This window comes from Solanum tuberosum, unplaced genomic scaffold (genome assembly GCF_000226075.1).
Source record: "Solanum tuberosum cultivar DM 1-3 516 R44 unplaced genomic scaffold, SolTub_3.0 scf00421, whole genome shotgun sequence".
Taxonomy (NCBI): domain Eukaryota; kingdom Viridiplantae; phylum Streptophyta; class Magnoliopsida; order Solanales; family Solanaceae; genus Solanum; species Solanum tuberosum.
Window position 1 is genome coordinate 284,077 of NW_006239343.1, and position 24,267 is coordinate 308,343.

General features: G+C 32.5%; 5 protein-coding genes across 6 annotated transcripts; 2 read left to right on the plus strand and 3 right to left on the minus strand.

The window, feature by feature from the left end:
* Window positions 1–308: 308 nt before the first annotated feature.
* On the plus strand, window positions 309–3,538 carry LOC102592194 (uncharacterized). Its single transcript, XM_006362880.2, has 2 exons — window positions 309–670; window positions 3,097–3,538. Exons 1-2 carry the CDS (start codon window positions 388–390, stop codon window positions 3,369–3,371), a joined length of 558 nt encoding a protein of 185 aa, XP_006362942.1. The 5' UTR covers window positions 309–387; the 3' UTR covers window positions 3,372–3,538.
* Window positions 3,539–4,633: 1,095 nt separating this feature from the next.
* On the plus strand, window positions 4,634–6,079 carry LOC102592532 (3-oxoacyl-[acyl-carrier-protein] reductase FabG-like). Of its 2 annotated transcripts, none has more exons than XM_006362881.1 (3): window positions 4,634–4,952; window positions 5,235–5,467; window positions 5,583–6,079. In XM_006362881.1, exons 1-3 carry the CDS (start codon window positions 4,637–4,639, stop codon window positions 5,862–5,864), a joined length of 831 nt encoding a protein of 276 aa, XP_006362943.1. In that variant the 5' UTR covers window positions 4,634–4,636; the 3' UTR covers window positions 5,865–6,079. The 2 variants fall into 2 exon arrangements, with proteins under 2 accessions (XP_006362943.1, XP_006362944.1); XM_006362882.1 differs by having other exon boundaries at window positions 5,586–6,079.
* Window positions 6,080–6,232: 153 nt separating this feature from the next.
* LOC102593317 (receptor-like protein kinase THESEUS 1) lies at window positions 6,233–10,806 on the minus strand. The gene is made up of 2 exons (XM_006362884.2): window positions 9,974–10,806; window positions 6,233–9,682 (listed from the first exon to the last, which is right to left on the minus strand). The coding sequence occupies exon 2, from the start codon at window positions 9,026–9,028 to the stop codon at window positions 6,509–6,511; it is 2,520 nt and encodes an 839-aa protein (XP_006362946.1). The 5' UTR covers window positions 9,029–9,682; window positions 9,974–10,806; the 3' UTR covers window positions 6,233–6,508.
* Window positions 10,807–12,590: 1,784 nt separating this feature from the next.
* Window positions 12,591–13,256, minus strand: LOC102602795 (uncharacterized). The gene has a single exon (XM_015303219.1). The coding sequence runs from the start codon at window positions 13,141–13,143 to the stop codon at window positions 12,937–12,939; it is 207 nt and encodes a 68-aa protein (XP_015158705.1). The 5' UTR covers window positions 13,144–13,256; the 3' UTR covers window positions 12,591–12,936.
* Window positions 13,257–15,897: 2,641 nt separating this feature from the next.
* On the minus strand, window positions 15,898–18,647 carry LOC102593641 (NAC transcription factor 56). The gene is made up of 3 exons (XM_006362885.2): window positions 18,297–18,647; window positions 17,331–17,644; window positions 15,898–16,776 (listed from the first exon to the last, which is right to left on the minus strand). Exons 1-3 carry the CDS (start codon window positions 18,481–18,483, stop codon window positions 16,222–16,224), a joined length of 1,056 nt encoding a protein of 351 aa, XP_006362947.1. The 5' UTR covers window positions 18,484–18,647; the 3' UTR covers window positions 15,898–16,221.
* Between the last annotated feature and the right edge of the window lie 5,620 nt (window positions 18,648–24,267).

Below are 24,267 nucleotides of genomic sequence, written 5' to 3' on the forward strand. Positions count from 1 at the left end.
ATTCAAAACAAAAATATGTAATAAGAATAAAAAAAAAATTAAGTAAATGAAATATTACTATTAACTATAAGTCTCAAATAATACATACATTAAAAACAAAAGCAAATTTGTTCTTAATTATTTGTCTCGAATTTAAATTTTGAGAATAATTTATTCTTTATTAAAAAAAATATATTTTTTAAATAAATCTTATTCAAATATAATCAGATTTCAATGACTATCCAATGTGAACGAAGAATCGAAAAGAGTTTAATAATACAATAATAAAAAATTTCTATGTATAACTTAAAACGGCATCGACTGGGGACGTAATTTGGGAGCAACACAATAAATATAAAACGATATAGAAGCAGAAAATCAGCAATTTCTCTTAAATTAGAACGAGTAATGGGCATTTTAGACGAACTCCGAGCAGCCGCCGGCAAACTTTGGAACCGGAGAATTCAGAAGAAAGCGTCAAACGCATACGCCGTAGAAGTTCGGTACGGTGCCTCCGGTATTACACCGGCCGTTTCCAAAATCGGTAGTCCGGTCAAGAATGAAGGCTCTCAGAGAACCGATGAGTATGTTTTTTACCCTGACGGCCGGGAAAAGATCGGTCGGATTCTCTCGAAGCTCAGCAAATTTGCTCTTGTCTCTGCGGTAGACGAATCTCTCAAAACCGTTGCCGGTCAGAATTTCTTCTTTTCTCTTATGCGCAGTATTAGCTTTAGGAGTTGTGAATTCTACGTTGTTTATTCCAGATACAGCTAAAGTTAATTGCTTGCTCGATTTATTTCTGAATTTTGATGTTGGAATTACTTTGTTTTCGTTGAGTATATTGATGAGGTTAAACTGTACTTTATGCGGAATCAGCTGTATTTCTGAATTGGTAGCATTGAATCAAACTCCTAAGCTTTTAGCTGCTTCAGCATATGATGCAATGTGAGGGTCCGGCTTTCCTTTTTAGTTTGGTCCAAAAAGAAGAAGGGAGGGTCGAACACCCTTGAGAAATAATATATAAGTGAAAATCCTTGATCCGTCACGTTCACTGGATACACTGCTAATAAACTACTTTCCTTTTCTCCCTTGATTCTTCCTTTCGTGAAATTAGGAAAATATAAGGAATTTCTTCTTCTTTGCAAATGTCATGGCATGTTTAAAGCCACAAGTTTCTAAAGTTTATATAGCCAAGCAAATACAAATGAAATGCCTAAGACCACAAGTTTCAAAACTTTCATTTCTTTCATAAAATCTGTCTCGATCCAACAGTGTTTTAGACGGCGGAAGGCGACAAGGGTCTGCCTCGCCACAAGGAGAGGCGAGCGCCTCACTCGCCTTTTTGAAGTGCGGCACCAATTAATACCAAAAAAATAAAATATTTAATTGCATATGTAAATACTCAAAATTTCAATAGCAATAACATATTAGCAAATATTTTAATTGAAAAACTGAAAATAGATAGTACATGCTAAGAGTCTAGAACTTGAATGAGAAAAAAACAAAACAAAAGTCAAAACAGAGGTAGAAGTGACTCTGAAGTCCGAAGAAGAAGGAAAAAGAAACTGAGGAAGAAGATATTTATAGAAGAAAAGAAGAAATATATATTGGTTGGACTTTGGAGTAGCCAGAAAAGTTTGGCTGGTCGCCGGAGAAGTCTAGTCGTAAACTCTAAAATTACCTTTTCACTTTTAAAACCCTAAATTGGTCGCCTCTTTTTAAGAAAATACAAAAGGCGGTGCCTTTCTCGATTTTCTTGCCTCTCGCCTCTCGGCTTTTGTCGCCATGGTGTCGCCTTTTAAAGATCACCTCGCCACAAAGCTAAAAGGCGATGAAGGGTTGCCTCGCCTCTCGCCATTGGCGACGAGGCGATCGCCTTTCGCCATTGGCGACGAGGCGATCGCCTTTCACAACACTGCGATCCAAATTGTGTCATGTAAATTGGAACGGAGAGAGTAATATTGTACAAGCTATTGTACCGTGGTAGCTGTGGTATTAGTATATTTTAGCTTTGGTTCTGCCTTTGGAGTGAATTATGTATATACGGTGTGGAGACTTTTTAAAATATTTCTACTGAAAACTAGGTTCGCATGCATTGGTGCAAAGGAGGAGGTTGGGTTGTATACTAGTAATTCACTCCCGCTGACTTAATCAGCCTCTTAGTGAAAGCAATTTCTTCTGCGAAATGCTGTATGTGAGATGCATCTAAGACCAATTACTAACTTAGCCTGTTCTTTTGTTCTCACTGCAATGTGGTAAGCCTTGGTAAGGTAGACCTTGAAATTGGATTGGCTTCTGGTGGTGCAGTGTCTATATAGTTATTAGTGTACTGTTTTTACGCTGGACCACTGCAATACTGTTCCAATGTTCATAAGCTTCACGTGCTCTCCCTTTTATGAGGAAGGAGGGGGAGTTGGTAGTGACCCTTGCAAGGCCATTTGTATTATATAGAACTTTAGAATTTGAGTGATTGGCATTGACAGCTCCATTTTGGCGATGTACTATCTTCTTGATGAACTGTAGATGGAGCATGGCCTTTATTGCGCTGATGAAAATAGTAGTAGGTAAACTTGCATTTGATGCAGTAAGATTTTCTCGACTTCACAGTTCACACACCTGTGCTTTGCTCTTTTAGTTTCCTCGTTCTTGTTGACAATAGAATCAACTTTTGTGAGTCCTAAAATCATCTTTTAATAAGTTGATATGTCTTGTGTACTCACAAGATAAAGGTTAACAGAAAGAAAAAAAAAGGAATAATATGAAAAAGTAGTATTTTAGCTCTCTACAGCATGCATAATAAAACATGTGGAGCATTTTCCTGAGCGGTAAGATAATGTCAAGTACGTTGCAGGATGTGTGGGAGACAGACAAATAGTCACTCCTATTTCTCTTGTTAACATGACATGTTTGGATTAAGGTAATACAAACAGCTCATTGATGACCCCTTTGAAGTTAGTTATGCTTAATATTATGTTCTCTTTGATGGTCTTGAGTCGTGACTCAAGAACACTCTCTGCTAGGATTACACATCTTATGACGATTGATAGATATCACTAATATTGCCATCAAACATTTAATTAACCAAATGGATTTTCACATGTTTAATCGTTTATGCAGGTGGAAGTAAAATTACGAAGGAGGGATTAAAGGACCAATCACCGTCACATCCTTCCAGTAGAGTTGAGAAACAAGATGTTACTGCTGTAATGGAGGAGATGCAAGCAAAGATGGAGAAACTTCAGGATGACATGAATAACACGAAGCAGCAAAATGAGGTATCAACTAAATGCATTACGGGGTTGGATTCATTTGAGTTCTCTGATGAGCCTATCAAGAGTTCGACACCTTCAAAATCTAAAAGAAAAAAGGTTTTCATTCGCTCTCGGCTGTAAAAAACAGGAAATCTTACTGCTGTTGTAACTCTTTTTTTTCTTTTTTCTTTTTGGCTTTCAAGCCAATCTAGTTGTATAGTACATAAAATAATTGTTGAATGCAATATGCTGGACCCAATGTTTCTTGACTTATGGATTGATCAATCAAACATGCTTTTTATGTGTTTTGAATACCAAACTTACACTCATAGACAAAAAACACTAGACTTCCTATCTACCTAAGTTAGTGTGAAAATTTTTGGTCCACACACTTACTTAATAAGTAAATTTTTTGCATTTGAATAGTTAAAATCCGTGCTGTTCGAATGTGCACCAAAAGATAAACATAAGGCTCTCTGCTTATATAAGACAGTTATTACTGCATGACTATTTGAAAAGAAATAAAATGGCGCTGTGGCAAAACGGGCTGAACGGAAAAGTTGTGATGGTGACGGGGGCGTCGTCAGGTATCGGGAGAGAGTTGAGTATCAACTTGGCAAAAGTGGGTTGCAGGATCATTGTTTCAGCTCGTCGTGTAGACAAGCTGAAATCTCTCTGCAACCACATTAACAGTAGTAGTAAATCAGAAGGTCCGGCCCTAAATGCAATCGCGGTTGAACTCCGTAATGCATTAATAGAGCATTTATGGGAGCAACGTAGTAATTTCAAAAACTGAGTGTTTATGTAATTGTATTTCACTTTTATTTGAATTTGTCCATTAATTTGTATATTATATAATATTTTCTTGCAATTTATGTTATTTAAAATTTAAAATAAAATATAATTTTATATTAAAAAAAAAATAAAAAATTTATATCATATGAAAATTATATAAAGTAATATTGAGAAAATGAAATAAAAGATTTATAGTATGAAATAAGAAAATAAGAATGAAATTAAAATTAAAATATAATATGAAGAAGAGAGAAAAAAATTCTGTTTTAGAGAGTAAAATAGAGAATTGGGTTGGAGTTGATTGTTTGAAAAAATAAAGAACTCTATATTTGGAAAGTAAAATAAAGTGTAGGGTTGGAGATGCCCTAAGTTAGTGTGAAATTTTTTTGTCCACACACTTAAAAAGTATAGAATTATTCACCGAGTTTAGAAGGTTGTGATTGATCAAAAGGGCGGGTTACATACGGATTTCTCGATTAAAAGAAAAAGTAAAGACTGTATTTTGAATAGTTACAATTCGTGCTGTTCGAATGTGCACCAAAAGATAAACATAAAGGCTCTCTGCTTATATAAGACAGCTATTACTGCATGACTATTTGAACAGAAATAAAATGACACTGTGGCAAGACGGGCTGAACAGAAAAGTTGTGATGGTGACGGGTGCATCGTCAGGAATCGGGAGAGAGTTGAGTATCAACTTGGCAAAAGTGGGTTGCAGGATCATTGTTTCAGCTCGTCGTGTAGACAAGCTGAAATCTCTCTGCAACCACATTAACAGTAGTAGTAAATCGGAAGGTCCGTCCCTAAATGCAATCGCGGTTGAGCTAGACGTTACTGCCAATGGTGGTAACATTGAGGCCGCTGTGCAAATAGCTTGGGATGCCTTTGGACGTATTGATGCCTTGGTTAACAATGCTGGGGTTAGAGGTTTGAGTACTATTCAATCATCTTTCAATCTATCCTTACCTTTCAACCAAACACCTACATATAATCTCAGACCCAATGGATTGTAGATTCGCCTTTGGTCACTCATACCTCTTTATAACAATCGAGTTTTCTTTGGAATTGATTTTCATGTTATGTTATATTATTTGTTTTCTACAATAGTATTTCTCTATAACATCCAAAACATATCTAGACAAACTATGTCTTTACAGAGAGGTTTGATTGTAATAGAACTTTTTTGGTTGTTGTTGATCATATGTATAGGTAGTGTAAGTTCTTCTCTAGAATTGTCAGAGGAGGAGTGGGAACATACTTTTACGACGAATCTCAGAGGAGCATGGTTGGTGTCAAAATTTGTTTGTAGACACATGATCGATGCTAAACAGGGCGGAGGATCTATTATTAATGTGTCTTCAATCGCTGGTCTGAATCGGGTACTAGTACCCGGAGGTCTTGCTTACGCTTCTTCAAAGATGGCTCTTGACAGGCTCACTGAGGTACACACTAGCTAGTGTTGCAAATTTGTCCAAATACTTGTCTTGATACTACATCGTTTGTCTTAATACTTAACTTGGATTGTTATAGAGAAGTCTGACTGTATTTGAATGATAGCAGATGATGGCCCTTGAACTAGGAGTACACAAGATAAGAGTAAACTCAATAGCACCAGGAATTTTCAAATCTGAGATGACAGAGAGCCTTATTCAACAGAAATGGTTCCATGGTGTTATTTCTAGGACCACTCCTCTGAGAACTATTGGAACGACAGATCCGGCTTTAACATCACTCGTGAGGTACTTAATCCATGCTGCTTCAGAATATGTTTCCGGCAATGTTTTCATTGTCGATAGTGGAGCTACCTTAATAGGCGTGCCAATTTTCTCGTCACTCTAAAAAAAATAGAGGTAGATTCATGATTTAAATTTGATGGAAGCTTCAACCAGAATAGCGACCTCAAGTTATTAAGAACTGAAAGAAATGCAATGATATTTTGAACAATTTCATGACCGTTTTCATAGAACTCAATCAAGATGAAGTAGAAAGAAAATTTCCAATATAAATTTGTATGATACTTCCTCCGTGTCAATTTGTTTGTCGTACTTTCCATATTTGTCTGTTTAAAAGGAATGTCTCTTTCTTTTTTTGACAACTTTTACATGTCTTTAATTCAAGACCACAGGATTCAAAAGTCTTCTTTACTTTCTTAGGAATCCGTGTCAAGGTAAAATCAGACAAATAAATTGAAATGAAGGGAGTAACAATCAGAAGAGATGGCAACATATGCTTAATATTTATTATCTATGAATGGATACAATTATAGTGCTTTTACAAATACATATTCATGACTATCTATCAGATAAAGAGGGCAATGTATCACCTAACAATGGAAATAATACTACAACTTGCAGTATTTGAACGATGAATTTCATCGTATGTGCTAGGTACATCAATCATATACAATACACACTCAAACATTTTAGTAGGGAAAATTTGATTCAATACTATACTCAAGCACGTATATGAGGGAGTATCTCTTCTCATCTTCCCCGCGGATTTACCAGCTGAGAGAAAACGGAACTAGTAGCAGCATCCCCTGCATCATCATCTGTTCCTGAGTTAACTATACCTTGGATATTGCTAACACTGTTGTCGAATGGTTCAACTGGTGTTAATGGTATGCCAGGGATATGGTTTGTACTGTTATCATCAGGCTCTGTCAAGGCTGATGAGGCTTCTTCAAGCTGAAGAGCGTATTCTAGATTCCATAACACATCTCCCATTGAAGGTCTATCAACTCCGTACTCAGCCAAACACTTTTCAGCTGTCTCACCGAACTTTTTCAGGGAGGCTGGGTTAACTTGCCCCTTGAGATTCTGGTCCATTATCCGATCCAACATGCCTTTCTTTTGCCAAATCATAGCCCACTCGGCTATATTAACTTGCTCACGAGGAAGGACCGGATTCAATGCTGGTCTGGTGCAGAGAACTTCCATTAGGACAACACCAAATGAGTAGACATCTGATTTCTCTGTCAGCTGCTGCCTCCGGAAGTATTCAGGATCAAGGTACCCAAAGCTACCCTTAACGGCAGTACTTACATGTGTTTGATCAAGAGCTGGTCCGGCTTTGGAAAGACCAAAGTCAGCAACTTTAGCCACAAAGTTATCATCCAAAAGTATGTTGGTGGTTTTGACATCGCGGTGAATGATGCTCTGAGTTGCACCTGTATGAAGGTAATGCAGGCCCCTTGCAGCACCGATACAAATCTCAAGACGCTGCTTCCATGAGAGAGGTGGGAGATCTGTTCCATAAAGATGACTTCTGAGAGGACCATTTGCCATGTATTCATAAACAAGAATCATTTCCGACCTCTCATCGCAATAACCAATCAAAGACACGAGGTGACGGTGGCGAAGTTTGGACAACATTTCAATCTCAGTTTGAAATTCAGCTAGACCTTGTTCAGATCCTGTGTTTCCTCTTTTGACAGCAAGTTTAGTTCCATCTTCCATTGTTCCTTTATAGACCCTACCGAAACCACCAACACCAAGAAGCAAGTTCTCGTCGAATTTGTTAGTTGCATCCATTATTTCTTGGAAACTAAAGAATCGTCCAACATTCGGTGAAGCCAAGGAGATGCAGCTTGCTGTTCCCCGAGAAACTGTTGTTTTCGTCAAAGTTAAAGAGTTCCCATACAAGGACGGAATCCATGAGTGTCCTTGGTTGGAAGTCTTTGATCTTCGAGCTATAAAAAAGCAACAACACAACGCAATAAGCGCCAAAACAGCAGATGCTCCTAAGGCAGAACCAAGAATGATACCTATCTTTTTCTTTTTGTGAGGCAACACAAAGAGAGTCTCAACAGATTGAACCCCACTCAAGCTTCTAGCTTCATTGCTAATCTTCATGATTTCCAGTCCATTCATAATTGCATTTATCCAATCCGCACTCGTATCTGGACCAACACTCACTGTCAGAATACTTGAGTTTACTGAGGAGTTGGAGACGAAATCCTTGTATAACGGTACATCCAAATTTCCAGCTAAGTTTGACAAGTCTAGGTCCAGTAGAGCAGCATCATTATTAACATATAGGTTGAACAGAAGACTATTCAAAGATTCGCTCACAATATCACAAAAATGTACTCGGATGAAGTACATGAAGTTCGGATCAACAGGGAACACCCAAGTGATATTGAAATTCACATTAGGTACATTTGCATCTCCCATAGTTTCAGCAGTAGCGTAAACCCAATTTGGTGCTATTTCAGGAGTCATAGTAGCCGGATACTTTATGCTTGAAGGGCTAACTGAAACACTCACCGCAGAGCTGTTGACGTGAAGGTACTTCACATCATTCTCCCACGTTCTTCCCAAGGTGTCATTCAGAGCAGTGAGATGAGGACCACCCATGTTTAGACGATAAACAGTTTCGAGGGCTAGTCCAGAAAGGCCACTGAAAGGTGCTACGGGAGATACAGCCACTGCTTGATCAGGGATCAACTCATCAGGTACTGATACAACTTCAATGGCACTGATAAATGCAACGGAGTTGTTTGAAGGGATCAAAGCAAGAATCAAACTATCTGAATTGACATTGATCGCGTATTCCTTAAAAAGGTATGATCCATTATAGCTCTTGAAACTGAAATTGTTCAACAGAACAAAATTTTCTGTGACCACTGTCATTGAGGCAGACGTTAAGTTGTGCCCCGGAAGAGGGTAGAAATACAGACGGATCCAATGGTGGCCTTCTTGCTTAATATCAAACTTGTAAAACGCCGTAGTATGGAAAATTCTGGCCGACTGATAGATCGAAAACGGAGCACTAGAATTGGATGTTGCAGCAATAGAATTTTCCTTATTTTCTAAAGCAGCTGAAGAGTGGAGCGAATCAGGAACATATGTCTGGCCGATATACGTCACATTTTGTGATGATCCACACGCGAGCAAGTAGTTATCAGCAGGAATGAAGGCAGCATTCGAGTCCTGAATCAAAAAGATGGACACAACTACTGCTAGAACCAAAGGCATCCATGACATTGTTCTCAAGTCCATCGTCCTAAAGAGCCTATTGCTAAATACTGGACTCCAATTCTCCACAAAAATTAAAACTCTTAAGACAACTTTTTGTCTTCTTTCAGACGACCCCTCCAGTTACAACAACAACAACAATAACTATGCCTCAATCTCGATATCAAAGTAGCTGAATAAGCTAAGTCTGATTTCCCAGATGATACTAAGAACCTACACTGTAGTATTATAGATCTTTCTCAACTATCTAGAGCAATCTTGATACAGAAAAAAAAACTTAACTGAAAAATCACAGGAAACTACCAATAAACTATGATTAACACCAAAAGAACAAAAAAATAGTTTTAGACAAGATCTGAGCTAACAACTTTCCTCTAGACTCCAGATTGGAAATGCTCCTAGAGGCTTTGGTTCAGTGGTAAGAGTGCAATGCCTATGCCTGATGTGTGAGTTAGGCGGACGTAACAAAAAGCCTGGTATTTAAGTGGAGAAGAGTCAAGGGGTGTGCCAATTATCCACCGAGTTCCGAGCTGTGCACCAGAAGAAAGGTTACCTCAATGCCACCATGAAAATACAGTCAAATAGATTTTTTTAGTGCAACTCCACAATGAAAAATTGAATCTTTTGAAAAGGGTATGAACCAAAAAGAAGAAAGAAACAAGTCCCAAGTCAGGTTACCTCAATGCCACCATGAAAACACAATCAAGAACAGCTTTTTAGTGCAACTACACTATGAAAAATTGAATCTTTTGAAAAGGGTGTGAACCAAAAGGAAGAAAGAAACAAAATCCAATTCAGATTACCTCAATGCCACCATAAAAACACAATCAAGAAGAGCTTTTTAGTGCAAATCCACCATAAAAACACAGTCAAGAAGAGCTGTTTAGTGCAACTCCACTATGAAAAATTGAATATTTTGAAAAGGATGTGAACCAAAAGGAAGAAATAAGAGGACCCAATTCAAGTTACCTCAATGCCACCATGAAAACACAATCAAGAACAGCTTTTTAGTGCAACTACACTATGAAAAATTGAATCTTTTGAAAAGGGTATGAACCAAAAAGAAGAAAGAAACAAGTCCCAAGTCAGGTTACCTCAATGCCACCATGAAAACACAATCAAGAACAGCTTTTTAGTGCAACTACACTATGAAAAATTGAATCTTTTGAAAAGGGTATGAACCAAAAAGAAGAAAGAAACAAGTCCCAAGTCAGGTTACCTCAATGCCACCATGAAAACACAATCAAGAACAGCTTTTTAGTGCAACTCCACCATGAAAAATTGGATCTTTTGAAAAGGGTGTGAACCAGAAGGAAGAAACAACAAGACCCAAGTCAGGTTACCTCAATGCCACAATAAAAACACAATCAAGAAGAGCTATTTAGTGCAAATCCACCATAAAAACACAGTCAAGAAGAGCTATCTAGTACAACTTGCCCTTGAAAAATTGGATCTTTTGACATGGGTGTGAACCAAAAGGCAGAAACAAGAAAGACCCAAATTCAAACACAATCAACAAGAACTTTTTAGTGCAATTCCATTATGATATGAAACATTGAATCTTTTGACATGGGTGTGAACCAAAAGGAAGAAAGAAACAAGAAATACCCAATTCTAAACACAATCACAACAAGAGCTTTTTCAGTGGCTACTCCACAGCTAGCTCTTAACAGGCTGTAGATAGCAAAAAGGGCAAAAAGGGACCACAAGAATGAATTTCCAAACCCCACTTCCATGCTCAATTTGAAACAGCTGTTTTCAAGCAGCATTGCCAGTTTAATTAAGTAGAATTTGCCATTAAAGTTCTCCAAATGATCATTAAATTGATGTAATCATAGTATAATTAGGCTTTGCATGAAAATTAACCAAAACATACAGTAGCCTATTTGTATAATTAGGCCTTGTTGGGACCCAATTCTACGCGGCTTTTATATAAATTGTATTGTAGGACTCATTTCAATAAGAAAATTTTTTCATACAGTCAAACTCGTGACTTCAATCATCCCATCATAGTTCATTATGTGTTTTTATTTTCAAAACTCAAACTTAAACTTAAATATATTTAACTGCAATTCTCTCAATTTAACAAAAAATAAATATTTATAACGCCTTTTTATTTAAATATACTAGTGTTTTTCCCCAATATTTTTATTTAAATATATTAGTATTATTTATTTATAAAATTAATTTTGATATTTTAGAATTATTTTTTAATACTTCAGGTTTATCAATTATTTTAAATTAGCTAATGTAGATGAGATTTGGGTCACCAAAAGGGGCCATTAGGAATTTGGCGACTTAATAAATCCTTTATCTTCAATTTGAGTATAGAATTCTACTCACTGTTTTTCTACTATTTGCTACATAAATGTACATGATAAAATTAGTTTTAATATTTAGAAATATTTTTCAACACTAAAAAAATATCATTAAAACTTGAAAATACTTTTCAATATTAAATATATATTCGTTATTTTTAATCAACTAATCTAGATAAGCTTTACTCACCAAAAAGTAGCCATTAGGAATTTGATGACTTAATGAGTTTGTTTTTTTTTTTTGCATTTTCTTTTCAATTTGAATCTAGAATTCAAATTATTTTTTTCTATTATCCGCTACACAATTACATATGATAAAATTAGTCTCTAACACTTTAAAAAATATTTTTTTTCAATACTCAATATCTATTCATTATTTTTAATCAATTACTCTAAATGAAATTTACATCGCAAAAAAAAGGAATCGTTAGAAATTTGGCTACTCAATGAGTTCTCTTGTCTATATTCAACTTTTTTTCTACTATTCTCCATAAGAAATCATATTCGAATATTTAAAAATACTTTTCAATATATGATATTATCAATTACTTTTAATGTGCTAATTTAAACGCCCTTTACATCGTAAAAAAGGGAAACGTAAGGAATTTGGTAACTTGAATGAATTTTTTTGTCCATTTCCTCTATACAAATGCACATGGCCACCAACAATGTTGGGTCCCCATTTGCCTTCCTCTTCATATATTTCTATATTTTTAGGAGGATTTTTTTTTTTTGCAAAAATAACTATTTCATCTGTCAAATTGCTCGTCTTTTATTACATTTTCAAATTTAAAGTTGTCATTCAAAAAAACTAGTAAAATATTATAAAATCGTGTTCTTTATTTTAAATAGTGAAGAATGTTTAAAAAAATATTCAAACATCATGTAAATTAATTGATCTAGAAAACAAATACAAGTCAAATATTAAGATAGGAATTTAAAATATAGATATCATATTGTGGAATTAATGCATTTAAAATAAAATGTGGAACGTGAACAACATAATATGATGGCTCAACATTAGATAAATCAAGAATTTGAATATCTCTGGTTCTGATAACTCAACCCCCAAAACTAGCGGGTGATTTGCACAAAAGAGATACTTTAGGCCCTTTTTTTAAAATCGTCTCTAAATTTTGAATTTGTGTGAAAACGAATCTTTTAGGTTAATGAACAAATTTCAGACTAAAATATCCTTAATGACAAATATGATAAAGCGACACAAATTAGCAACGGTAACATTGCAAGTCATGATAAATCGGTTTGACTTTACGCTATAGCTCATATCTTATCATATTACTCAAAAAATCATAGCGGATCGTCATGATTTCAAAGGTACAAACAAAAAAGAGGAAAAATACATTTCTAAATATTAGCATGCAAATCATGATAAATTGATATGACTTCACGTTATATTCAACTTAGCTATCCTATTGGATATATATAACTCACAAACTCTACCAATGACTAATAATTTACCTATATACATGATATACACTAACTTCTTTTCTAGCAGAAGGTGTTCAATTAATCATCCTTCATCGATCTAGTTCACCTTCGCGGCCTTGAGAAAAAGGGAATATAACTAATCACCCTTCATCTATTGTTATGAGTTTATGTGTAGTATTTGAGAATGACACCACAAAAACTACAAACAATTGCCTTCCAAGACTTGGTATAAAATGGAATATAACAAAACCTAGTTGATGTATACATCTCAGCCACTTTAGCACCGTGTCCACACCGCGAACACGAGCCAGCCACCGGCTTACTCCGCCGCACCATCCTCTTTTGATCCACCAGAAAGCAAAAACAAACCATCAATGGAGTTTTGCATACAAAAATATACTATATGGAAGAGAGAAATATATTGGGTTTTTTTTTCCTTCTTTGGGCCAAGTTTGTTGGATATTATATAGGTAGGAGTAATAACACACTGGTCATTTTTCGATCATGTCTTTAAAAAATAATTAATATCGTAAAGTATCGAATTTCAGAACATTATTTAAAGCTTTATTTGTAAAATTTGAAACTTAAGGATAATAGTTATTTTTCAATTACAGAAACAGAAAAGTGGACATTGTTTGAAATAATTTCAATTTGATATTATATTTTGTAGATAGCATTTTACCTGTAAATGTAGTTTTCAAAACATAAATTAAAATTAATCGAACTTTATATTAGATATCGACAATTGCCACGTATATGTAAATCTAGAAGTAAGTGTTTCATTAATTAATCAATAAAAAGTGCTGACTATGCCATATAGTCCATTTTATATAGTTGGGAGATTTTGCATTTAATTAATGAATTGCTTTGCTGTACTATTTAAATTTATAATTCTCATGCTTCAATCGATTTTTTTCTTATATTTTAAAAAATTATGTAAATTATAGTATACATTATCTTTGTGATAATGTTATATGTTGTCTGTTTCAACATATATGATATAGTTTGATTAAATTAAAAGAATATTTTTAGATTTTTGAAATTTATAGTCTTTAACGAAATATGCTATAATATTAGTGTGAGTGTGACTATAAACCTTATGAAATATATGGTTTTTAATATAAATCTTTTTCCACTTTTTGAGTAAGTTGAGTGTTGTATCACTTTACTTTACATACTACTTTATCGTAGTATTATTTTTGTAGTTTTTTGTCCTTTAATTTTTGTTACTAGTTGTTGTTTCTTGTAATTCGATTATTGTAATATTCTGTTGTAGTTACTTCACCTTTTCTTAAATTGTTTTGTCATGCTCGCTATAGTATTTTGATATGGTGTCTCCACTCTGTCAATTCTTTTTCAATCTGCTTTGATTTGTTTTTTCGTGAGCTGAGGGTCTATTGGGAACAACCTCTTCACCTTTGAAACAGAGATAGAATCTGCATATACTCCACTCTCTCTAAACCCTAATCATGATATTGTCTGTGTTTATCATATAAACCTTAAGCCTTATTGTCTTCCCTTATTTAAAGAAAATTTAACAAATTTTATATAACAAAATATAATTATTTATGGCTTTTTATGCTCCCATTTTTATCATATAATTTTTTATCGAAGAAAATTCTATTAAACATTTTAACAACCTCGCTCTAGCTCCACCCTTCCCCACAAAATAGACATATTGGTAGTTAATTATGATACACTAATTAATGTACATGCCTAAACCTTATAGAGAACATTTTCTATATATCTATTATACATTGTTATACAATATAGATGTTATATATTTATATAAATAACGTAAATAATGATGTAAGTATATCTGTTAAAATATATTATCTCGAATTTGAATTTTGAAAATAAAATAAAAATCCTAATAGAGAACATTTTTTCTTTAATTTGCGCGCAAAGCCAAATTAAGCTATAAATTATTGTCTTGTTATTTTGATACTAATTTTAAGATACTGAAAGAGTAACCCAAAAGAGCATTGGGCTTTAAAAAGAAAATATTTGTTGGGACTGCTAGGCCCATAAAGAAAATATATGTGGAGAATCGCTAATTCAAATAAATGAGAATCGCTAAAGTGTCATATATAGATACTTAATACAAAGTAGCTTTGTAATGTTTACTTGGTAAGGAATACTATTAAACAAACAAATAAATTTGTGATTTTAAGAAAGTGAATCCCTTTGTTGACAACATAAATTAATGGTCCCTAAAGTCAGCAAATAAATTAAAGAAAGTCAATTTGTGGGGTTAATTAGTAGCTACTATTATTGTCAACTTTTGTTTTATTCTTAATTAATTAATATTTCGATACCTTAATTATGTTTTATGTAATTTTATTTAATTGGAGTACTATAGCTTAATTGGTAGACCATCTCATTTACATGTGCATAAATAAATTGACCCCATAGAAAAATTGATTTCTAACTCCATAGCTTTGAAGGAATTATCTATAATCCGTCAAACATAAATTTGAAAGAAATACCATAAATTTCAACAAAAAATAATTCATTCGTTATTAAATTTTATGTCAAGTCAACTATGAAATATAAGTCGTGTCGTCATAACAAGTTAGTGGAAGACAACTATCAATGAATCATATACGTTATCCACTACGTAATTTTCTCTAATAAATGATGATACTCCATCAACTAAAACTTTTTTTAAAACTAAGATTAATAAGTTCCCCTATTTTTTTGAATTGTTTTATTATTCGTTTTGGTATTCGGTATTTTTGTTGGCATCTAATTAAATCTAAATACATAATGAGAAGTTTTCATATAAAGGAGTAAAACATTTTTTAACAAAAATAATTACAAAAAATATTGATCAAATCCGATACTTTTAATTAAGAAAAAAGAAGGTAACTAAATGTCAAAATCAAAATTAACTATCTAACCTAATTTTACTAGTATAAGCTTTATTTCTAGTGTGTTGGAAGCTCAATAAAGATTTAAATTATATATTAATATTTTTTAAATAAATAATTAGTGTAATTAATCAACTCATTTATAGCTAGTTATCATAACTCTTCAAGACAACATATCAAGTTATATAGGTCACCTTCCACAAGCACATAGCTACCAAAAAAAAGTTGTAGATTATCATCTAACAAATGATAGTTGCGTCGATCATAATTTACTTTACTGATGCAAACATTCGAATCGAATAACTGAAACTAAACTACTATAACTCCTATCTTTCTCCTTTTACAAAAAGTCTTCTAATAGCTCATTTAAAGCATTGAAAAGAGAGTTGAAATAGGGCATATATACAAAATATAGTTGTGACTGCTTTCATTTGTTGATGTGATAGTCTGAATAGAAGATATTCTGTATTAATTCTAACTAAAGTAAAATATAAAGAAATCCATATATAATATATCTATATAATTGACTGATTGGTTGATTTCGGGGGGGCAAAGTAAAATTTGCCTTTTTGTATCTTTAAGAGTACCAATTCATGCCAGTAACTTGATTATAAGGTTGTCGAAAGACAACTCCATCACTAAGAGATCCCAATACTTGTTGTTCTTGTTGTTCTTGTTGAATCGAAGTATTTTGAGGAAAGTGGCTCAGGAAATTGGCAATGGAGCTACTTTGTTCATGATTTGTAATTCGCGCAATATTATTCATGTTAAGTCCATCGTCCCTGTTGTTCTCAACTAAGAACCTTTTTGTATTTGGAGAATGGTTCCCTTCAGTTGTTGTTGTTGTTTCGTCGATATTCCAATACAAACCTCCATGCATCGATCTCTTTGACGAGAATTGTGGAATGGATCTATTATTGTTGTTGATCATATCGTTCGTATTATTCATAATTCCATCGTACATGTTCGATTCATTTTCGAGCAATATTGTACCATAGTTTGAAGGTTTTACTCCTTGTAGTATTGAATTTGGTACATTTTGTGGTATTGATCCCAACATATCATTCAAATCATCTATTGACCTTTGAGTGTTATTCTTCTTGTAAATTCGACATAAAACCCAATCATCTAGCTGCAAAAATAAAAAATATATGGTGTAAGAAAAATATACAAAAAAAAAAAAAGTAAGACTAATTAACTAGCTAGTGAAACATTGAATTTATTCGAGTTTATGTTCTGTACACTAATAGTAAAAATATCGATATGATAACTCTCTACGTCAAGCGTCATATATAGTAACATCTAACATGAAAAATAAAGTACTACTAATATACTACTCCATCCGTCCCAATTTAAGCGTCTTATCTTAACTAGGACGAGCACATTTCTCTCTATTAGAATTCCATGTTTTCTAGTAATGGTAACTTACTATAACCAGTTAAATTACACTAATAGTATAAAATATTCTTAATTATAATAACCACGTATATATATATATATATAAAAAAAACTTAAACTCTTTTGTCAAAAAAATTGAAACTTGAATTAAGTAAACAACAACAACATCATACCCAGTGTGGTCGTGGGGTCTAATAAAGTTAGAGTATACGTAAATCTTATCCTTATCTTGAGAGATAGAAAATTTATTTCCGATACAATAAATAAAATGAAAAATTAAGGACTTACCCTCAAAGATCCTTTTTTGTTGGCAACAATATGATCACAACCCGGGGGCTTGTTATTTGTTTTATTTTCAACTACTCTGTATTCATGCATGATCCAATTAGTTTTTACCCCTTTCGGTGGTTTACCGCCGTAAAAAACGAGCGCCTTTTTTACCCCGACCTTTTGAGTTCCACCGGAGGTAAAAATCGGCTTGTCGGTTCCGGTAGCCTTCCAATAACCCGATGTTGCTGCCCGATTTGGCCTCGCCCCGTTAGGATATTTCCTATCTCTTGGACTAAAAAAGTACCATTCTTGCTCTCCAAATATTGCCTTAGCTGCATCAAATAAATGACAACAAGAGGATTCGGAATTTAAACTTAATGAATTAAGTTTTTTTTTTTTTTTAAAGAAGGAACTATGGGTCCACTACTTTATGTTTGTGAATACTACTTTTCAAGCACCCTCCAAAAAAAACTCAAAAAATAGAAATTAAATGAACTTTATATGATTCAAAATTTAAACTAAACAGATTTAAAATTAGAATCGAATTTATATATACGATTAGAAAAAAAAAAGTCACACACTATTAATTTTACTTATTACAACAATAGGTAACCTACCTTCTTTTTTTTTTGCAAATTCACTTTTTACATGTTATTTGTTGATATCTTTTGAAAATATAAAAAATATTTTAAACTGTCACTATACATAACATAAGTTCATCCATCCTAAAAAAAATTTGATCGAGTTCAAATCTTTAGAAGTTGGTCATAAAAAACTTTGTGATAAAACCATGAATATTAAAAAGGAAAACAAAAATAAATAAATTAGTGTATCACTAAAAATTAATTAGCAGCGAAATTCGTCACCAATCTATTGCATATTTAAAATTTAGTTTAGACATAGAAGTTGTCTATCGCTAACTCCGATTTCCCCCCCCTATATATAAGTTATAGTGCAAGAAAATATAGTAGTGAAAAATAGTACCAGGGAGTTCCCATGGATCAAACTTATAAAGATCAATTTCAGCAATAATATCCACCGAAATCGGAGCGCCGGCGACTCGTTTTTTGAGGTAGTGGACGACGAGTTCTTCGTCCGTCGGGTGGAACCGAAACCCCGGTGGGAGTTGAGGTTGATGACGTGTACCGGTTGATGAATCCGTACTCTCCATAAAAAATCACAACTACTGATGTTTGAGTTGACCTGAATTCAGTATTTTACGTACCAACAAGACTATGCACGTAGTACGAGATTAATAAATTCAAATCGTACTATGATTAAATTTTGGGATTTTTTTTTGGGAAGAGAGAAAATGATAAACAAGAAGGAATTTAGTTGGTTAATTTAGCCCCCACACTTACTTATATATGGTATTAGGCAACACAGAATTTACAGTAATGCCATTATATATATACTTGAAATATATATTTAATGGTAAAAAAATGTATCTGGAGTATTATATTCTTGCAAAGATTTTTATTTGTACTATGTGGTGTTCATTTTCTATATGTAAACTCATCAACTATTTATCAAATCACACGTTAATGTAATTATCAATTATTTTCTTTTTCCTATTTGAAATATCACACATATTCAAGTAGGAAAAGAAAATAACTAATAATTGAGGTGTATTTTGTTAAACAGTTGATGATGATTTATATAGAAAAAATGAGCACATGATGATTTAAGTAGAAAAATTTCGAAAAACATAACACTTCAAATGTATTTTGACCATTATAGCTCTATGTAGAAGGTTTTTGTAGTATTAAATTGTGTGACATACTTTGATCGGATAGGACACTATAAGATTTAAGAAAAAATGATAAACATGAATTTATTAATCGTAAACATGCCTTGAGATTTTTGTGGTAATTATAAATGCATGTCATTAATGATAAAATTACAGTGGTTTAACTAGAAAGAATGAAAGACATCTGAATTTATTAATTATAAATATGTCTTGAGATTCTTGTGGTAATTATAAATGCATGTCAATTAAAGATAAAATAAAGACATTTCAAATTAAATAGTTCTTAAATATAGGAACATATTTTTCTTTTTTACTTTGGAATAAACTAATAAAAAAATAGTCTCACGTGAAGTAGAGCAAATTAAGAGTTTTTTTTAAATTAGGATGATAATATTCGAGTCAATTAACTCGTACCTCGATTAAACTATTGAACAATATGTTACAACAATCACACACCTACTAGTATGTATAAATCTGCTCACTTAAAAATATTTTCTTTGTCTAATATGTGTCACTTTTTTTATTTTTAATATATTTATTTTAAAATGACATCATCTCTTTTCTCGACACAATTTTATTTTAAAGTTTTAATTTCTTTTTATGATATAATTTCATGAATATATTTAAATCATATTTCAAGATTCTTTTTAAAATTTAATCCTAATTTCGTCAATTCAACATTTTAACTTAACGTAAAATGGGTGTTATTAGGATTTGAGAAGGACATTAATTATATTTATAGTAAAAATGAATTGATAAAAACTAAGAGTTAACCTTAGCAGAAATTACTATATAAATATTGTCAACAAAAAATAAATTAAAAAATTAGTCGTTAGTGGAAAAATAAATAGTGCATATGTTAATATTAAATTAGAAGTGGAGGTCGTCATTAGCATAAATAGAAGTGGTGATTAATACATGATAATGATGTAATTAGAGCTTGATAACTGAAAAATAGGCAATATAATTAATCGACACGCATGCAAGTTGGTACCAACACGTGGACGATCCAGTAAAAGGGGGATATACGCAGAACCACTTTATCACGCACAAGATATATAAAAAAATCTAAATCATTCAATATTTTATTTGATATTCATTTGAATTCGTGGCATCCATATGAACCACTTAATTAAAGAGGAAACTCGTCCTACAAAAAAATATATTCTTAATTAGCAAGACTCGATTTTGAAATATCGAATTATGAGTGATTAATTCTTACAACAGAAGTTTGACATGACTTGACTCGACAGACAGATAATAAGATAAGAAGGCATTTCTAGGCAACTCTTTTGGACAAATTTGGCCTAGTGTCACACTTGGAAATTTTTTTACAACAACTTGTCTCTATCAATTTATTTATATATAGTATCGTTGATCTTATACTTCGATAAAGATAACAAATATGAAGATTAATAGTCAATTTATTATGAATCCTCGAGATATATATATATAATATAATTTGGAGGGATTTAATTAGTCTTACGATATTTTTTTATGGAGAAAAAAAAATTAGCATTTTTATTTTTAAACTTAACAAGAATAAGAAATTTAGGAATTTGTTTCAACACATATCCTTCACATGACCAATCTAAAATAAATGAGCCTATTATCAGGGAGAAAAATCTTATAGTTAGTTTCAATTAGAGAATTAAGTATCGTGTTACAGTAAATGAAATCTCTCTACTTTTAATCAATGAATTTAAATTTAACTAAACTTTAATACAAATATCAAACAGGCAAACACCAAATATTTTTTTTTATAAAAAAACTAGTGAATTAATTATGGAAAAATATCCAAGGATGTTCCACTTACCTAATTAAAGAAAAAAGCAAGTGGAATCTATTTCAAAATTAGTAGCCCTAACTTGGACAATTTTTGAATGATCCTTCCTTTGCTTTTGAATTATTTATTTTTCGATGATTACATCAAACTATAAAAAATTGTTTATGTATGATGCTTACATCAAACTATATCTAACTCTACATGTATGGTCAAGTGACAGCATGGACAAATTGTTAAAGGGGTAGAATAAGCTTATCCGAATCTCCTTCGCTAAAAAATTAGGCTACACACATAAAATTAATATTTCATTATATTTTTAACTTTTCTCGATCAATATCAGAAAAAAAGGTGCATAAAGTATTTCGTAGATATCAAATCCGAAAAGGGAAGGACCACATCCATAGGTGGCGTGATATTGATATATAGTGTATTGTGACGCAAATATTAATAACTAATTCCGCGATTATAAACCATGATTTATACGTGACACAAATATCTAGGGAACAAGAATCATAAAGTCGTTTGACTTATTAGGATTTAGGGTGAAAAAATATCTTAAAAGTGCCAGAAGATCAGTAAAAAATATCACAAAAAAAATATTTATTGAATCAAAGAATATGATCAATGATCAATGAAGCCGACTGACAATTATAATGTCCTTAGTTTAGTCACAATAGAGACAAAAACACTAGGTGATCGATCTCTTTCTAGTTATCTATAGTAGTGAATAAAATATTTCAATACTATATTAATCACCAAATAATTACTCATAAAATTAATTGAGATGCATAAAAATCGATCGAACACAATTATTATAAGAATATATATTGTTGACATGAATCTTTTCCACCATAAAAGTATGAAAATCTTGATATTAGTATAAGTGGGGTCTAAATGTTGGATTTTTCATCGACCAGGCTTGCATTTGCTGTCAAATCTTTTCCTCTGCCTTTTGTTTATATATATATATATATATATATATTACAACCTCGTATATATCCTTGTCCCCAAACAATTTTTATTTTAATTAGAAAAATTTGTGCACCATTAAAACAATAATATTGTATATATGCATTACTTTTTGTGATATAAAATTATTTTAGTGTGTATTTTTAATTTTTTTAATTCATACATCATGCCCAGTTAAATAACATCATATTATAAATTGAAATGAATGTAGTAGTATTATATATTTCTTCGTATAAGTATCGTTTTAATATATGCATTAAGAAAATTATTTTAGTCGCATATTATTTGACTAAACTATTAAGTTATTGATCTCTCCCCTCAAACTTTTAGTTGCATGACGACTCAAATTCATGATACGTATTCATGTTCACTATTGCTCAACATGCCTCACAAATCTATCTCTTAGGCTAAGTTATCATACAGCCCAAAAGCTCGCATATATATGTGAACATGTTTTTACCCTAATGAAAATTTTCACTTTCCTCTCTTATGTGCACCCATTATTTAAAAAATTAATCGATAACTAACTCTTAAGCCTGTCAATTCTTTTTTGTGATTCGTTTTTATCGATCCACTCTCTGTCATGAGCGTTAGAGTGTGTTAGCTAGTTAGGGTTCATCATTAAATCTTCAAATAAACATATCAAAGCAATGTATGAGAAGATAAGAACAATTAACCATAATGGAATATTGATTTTAGAATGGCAAATTTAAAGAGAGGCTAATCAATCCATGTGATAATCAAGTTACTTTAATACTAGAACAAAAAAATAAAGTGCAATTATTTGTTTTTAAATTGAAAATAATAGGTGGAAATTGGAGTTATATTTGACTTTGGACATAAATATAAATTAAAATTGTTTTGAATTTTGTGAGTGACTTTGTGAAAATAACTTTTTGGAGTTTTTAGAATTTTGAAAAATTATAACAATTCTATGTCTAAACAGCTTTTGAAATAAAATTTTGAAAAAAAGTGAAAATTATATTATCCATGGCCAAACAGACAATAGTATATAACGTGTGAAGGAAAAGGAGGTATTTTAAAGGCAAATTATTAGTTTGGAATGAAGAAATGCGTTATTTTCTTTAAAACAACCTAATAAACAAAAAATGTGTCACATAGATAGTGCCGGGAAAATAGCGTCGGTGTAAAACTCGAAAGAACCTGTAGATATTGGTGATAGGTCAAAAGGGAGATTGTCGGACCTGTGAATCAAATTCCATATTAATTTATAGTTGAAAAAAAGAAAGATATTACAAATACTGTTGCATGGGAGGCCTTTTGGGAAGGATTCTGCTTGTTTGATGTCTTAACCCAAAGCAAACAATATTACATCATATTAAATCAAAACTATGTTATCAATGTACATAAGTGAAATTCTAAATTTATATATGTGCGTCATAGTTTTTTTTGTATAAAGAAATGAAAATGTAAGCTTTCAAACATGTCTTTTTATAAGCCTTTCATGTGAATTGCATCAGCTAGCTCTAAGTCAAATATTTTTATAATAAAGTACTATATTTATGTGAAATTATATGGTTATCAATCTATTTCTATCTAAAAGGGAAAACCTAACTTGCTATTTTTATAGTCAATTAGGGAATAAACACGTGTAAATATGCATGTGCACATAGTTGAGGGTGAAGCTAGATAGGGTTTGTCACGACCCAGATCGTCGTGATTGGCACCCACAATAACACTCCGGTGGAAGAACCACTACTACAACCCAAACCAAGCAAATAATCTAAAAACTAAGGCATTTAAGTCAACACTAAGGATATAAAAATAGAGTTCCCACAAACTCTAACAAAAGTCTAACAATAATAACTAATAATGCGAAAGAATAACCTAGAACCTAAAAATCAATGTACCAAAACATCTAACAATGATCCAAGTCTAAACAAGAAGGGATACAACCCCATACTAATGAACTAACTAAAACAAATGTCTAAGTACGGAAATGGTGGACATAGACAAAAGAGAATTTCATGGCAGCCCGGAAGAATTGGCTCACCCTTGAATTCGAACGACGATCGCTGATCTTCTAAGCGAGATCTGTCAATAGCCGCTTGAAGATGCCCTGTACTTAACAAAAATAAGAGCTAGTACAGAATTAGTACACAACCACAGTGTACTGGTAGGATCATGCGGTTATCCCACTAGTGCAACATTAAACAAGTCAAACAACATTATAATCACATGCATATATATCAACATATACAACATTATCAACATTTACGAACAACGAACAACGAACAACTTCACATTTATATCAAATCATTGGTCCTCTCATGGAACCCAAACCCCAAACAGTTAGCATGCCAGAACGTGGCAACCGATTCCATATTTATGCCGGAATATGACAACCGATCCCATTTGTATGCCGAAACGTGGCAACCGATCCAAGTTAGTTATGACAACGTGGCAACCGATCCAAGTTAGTTATGCCG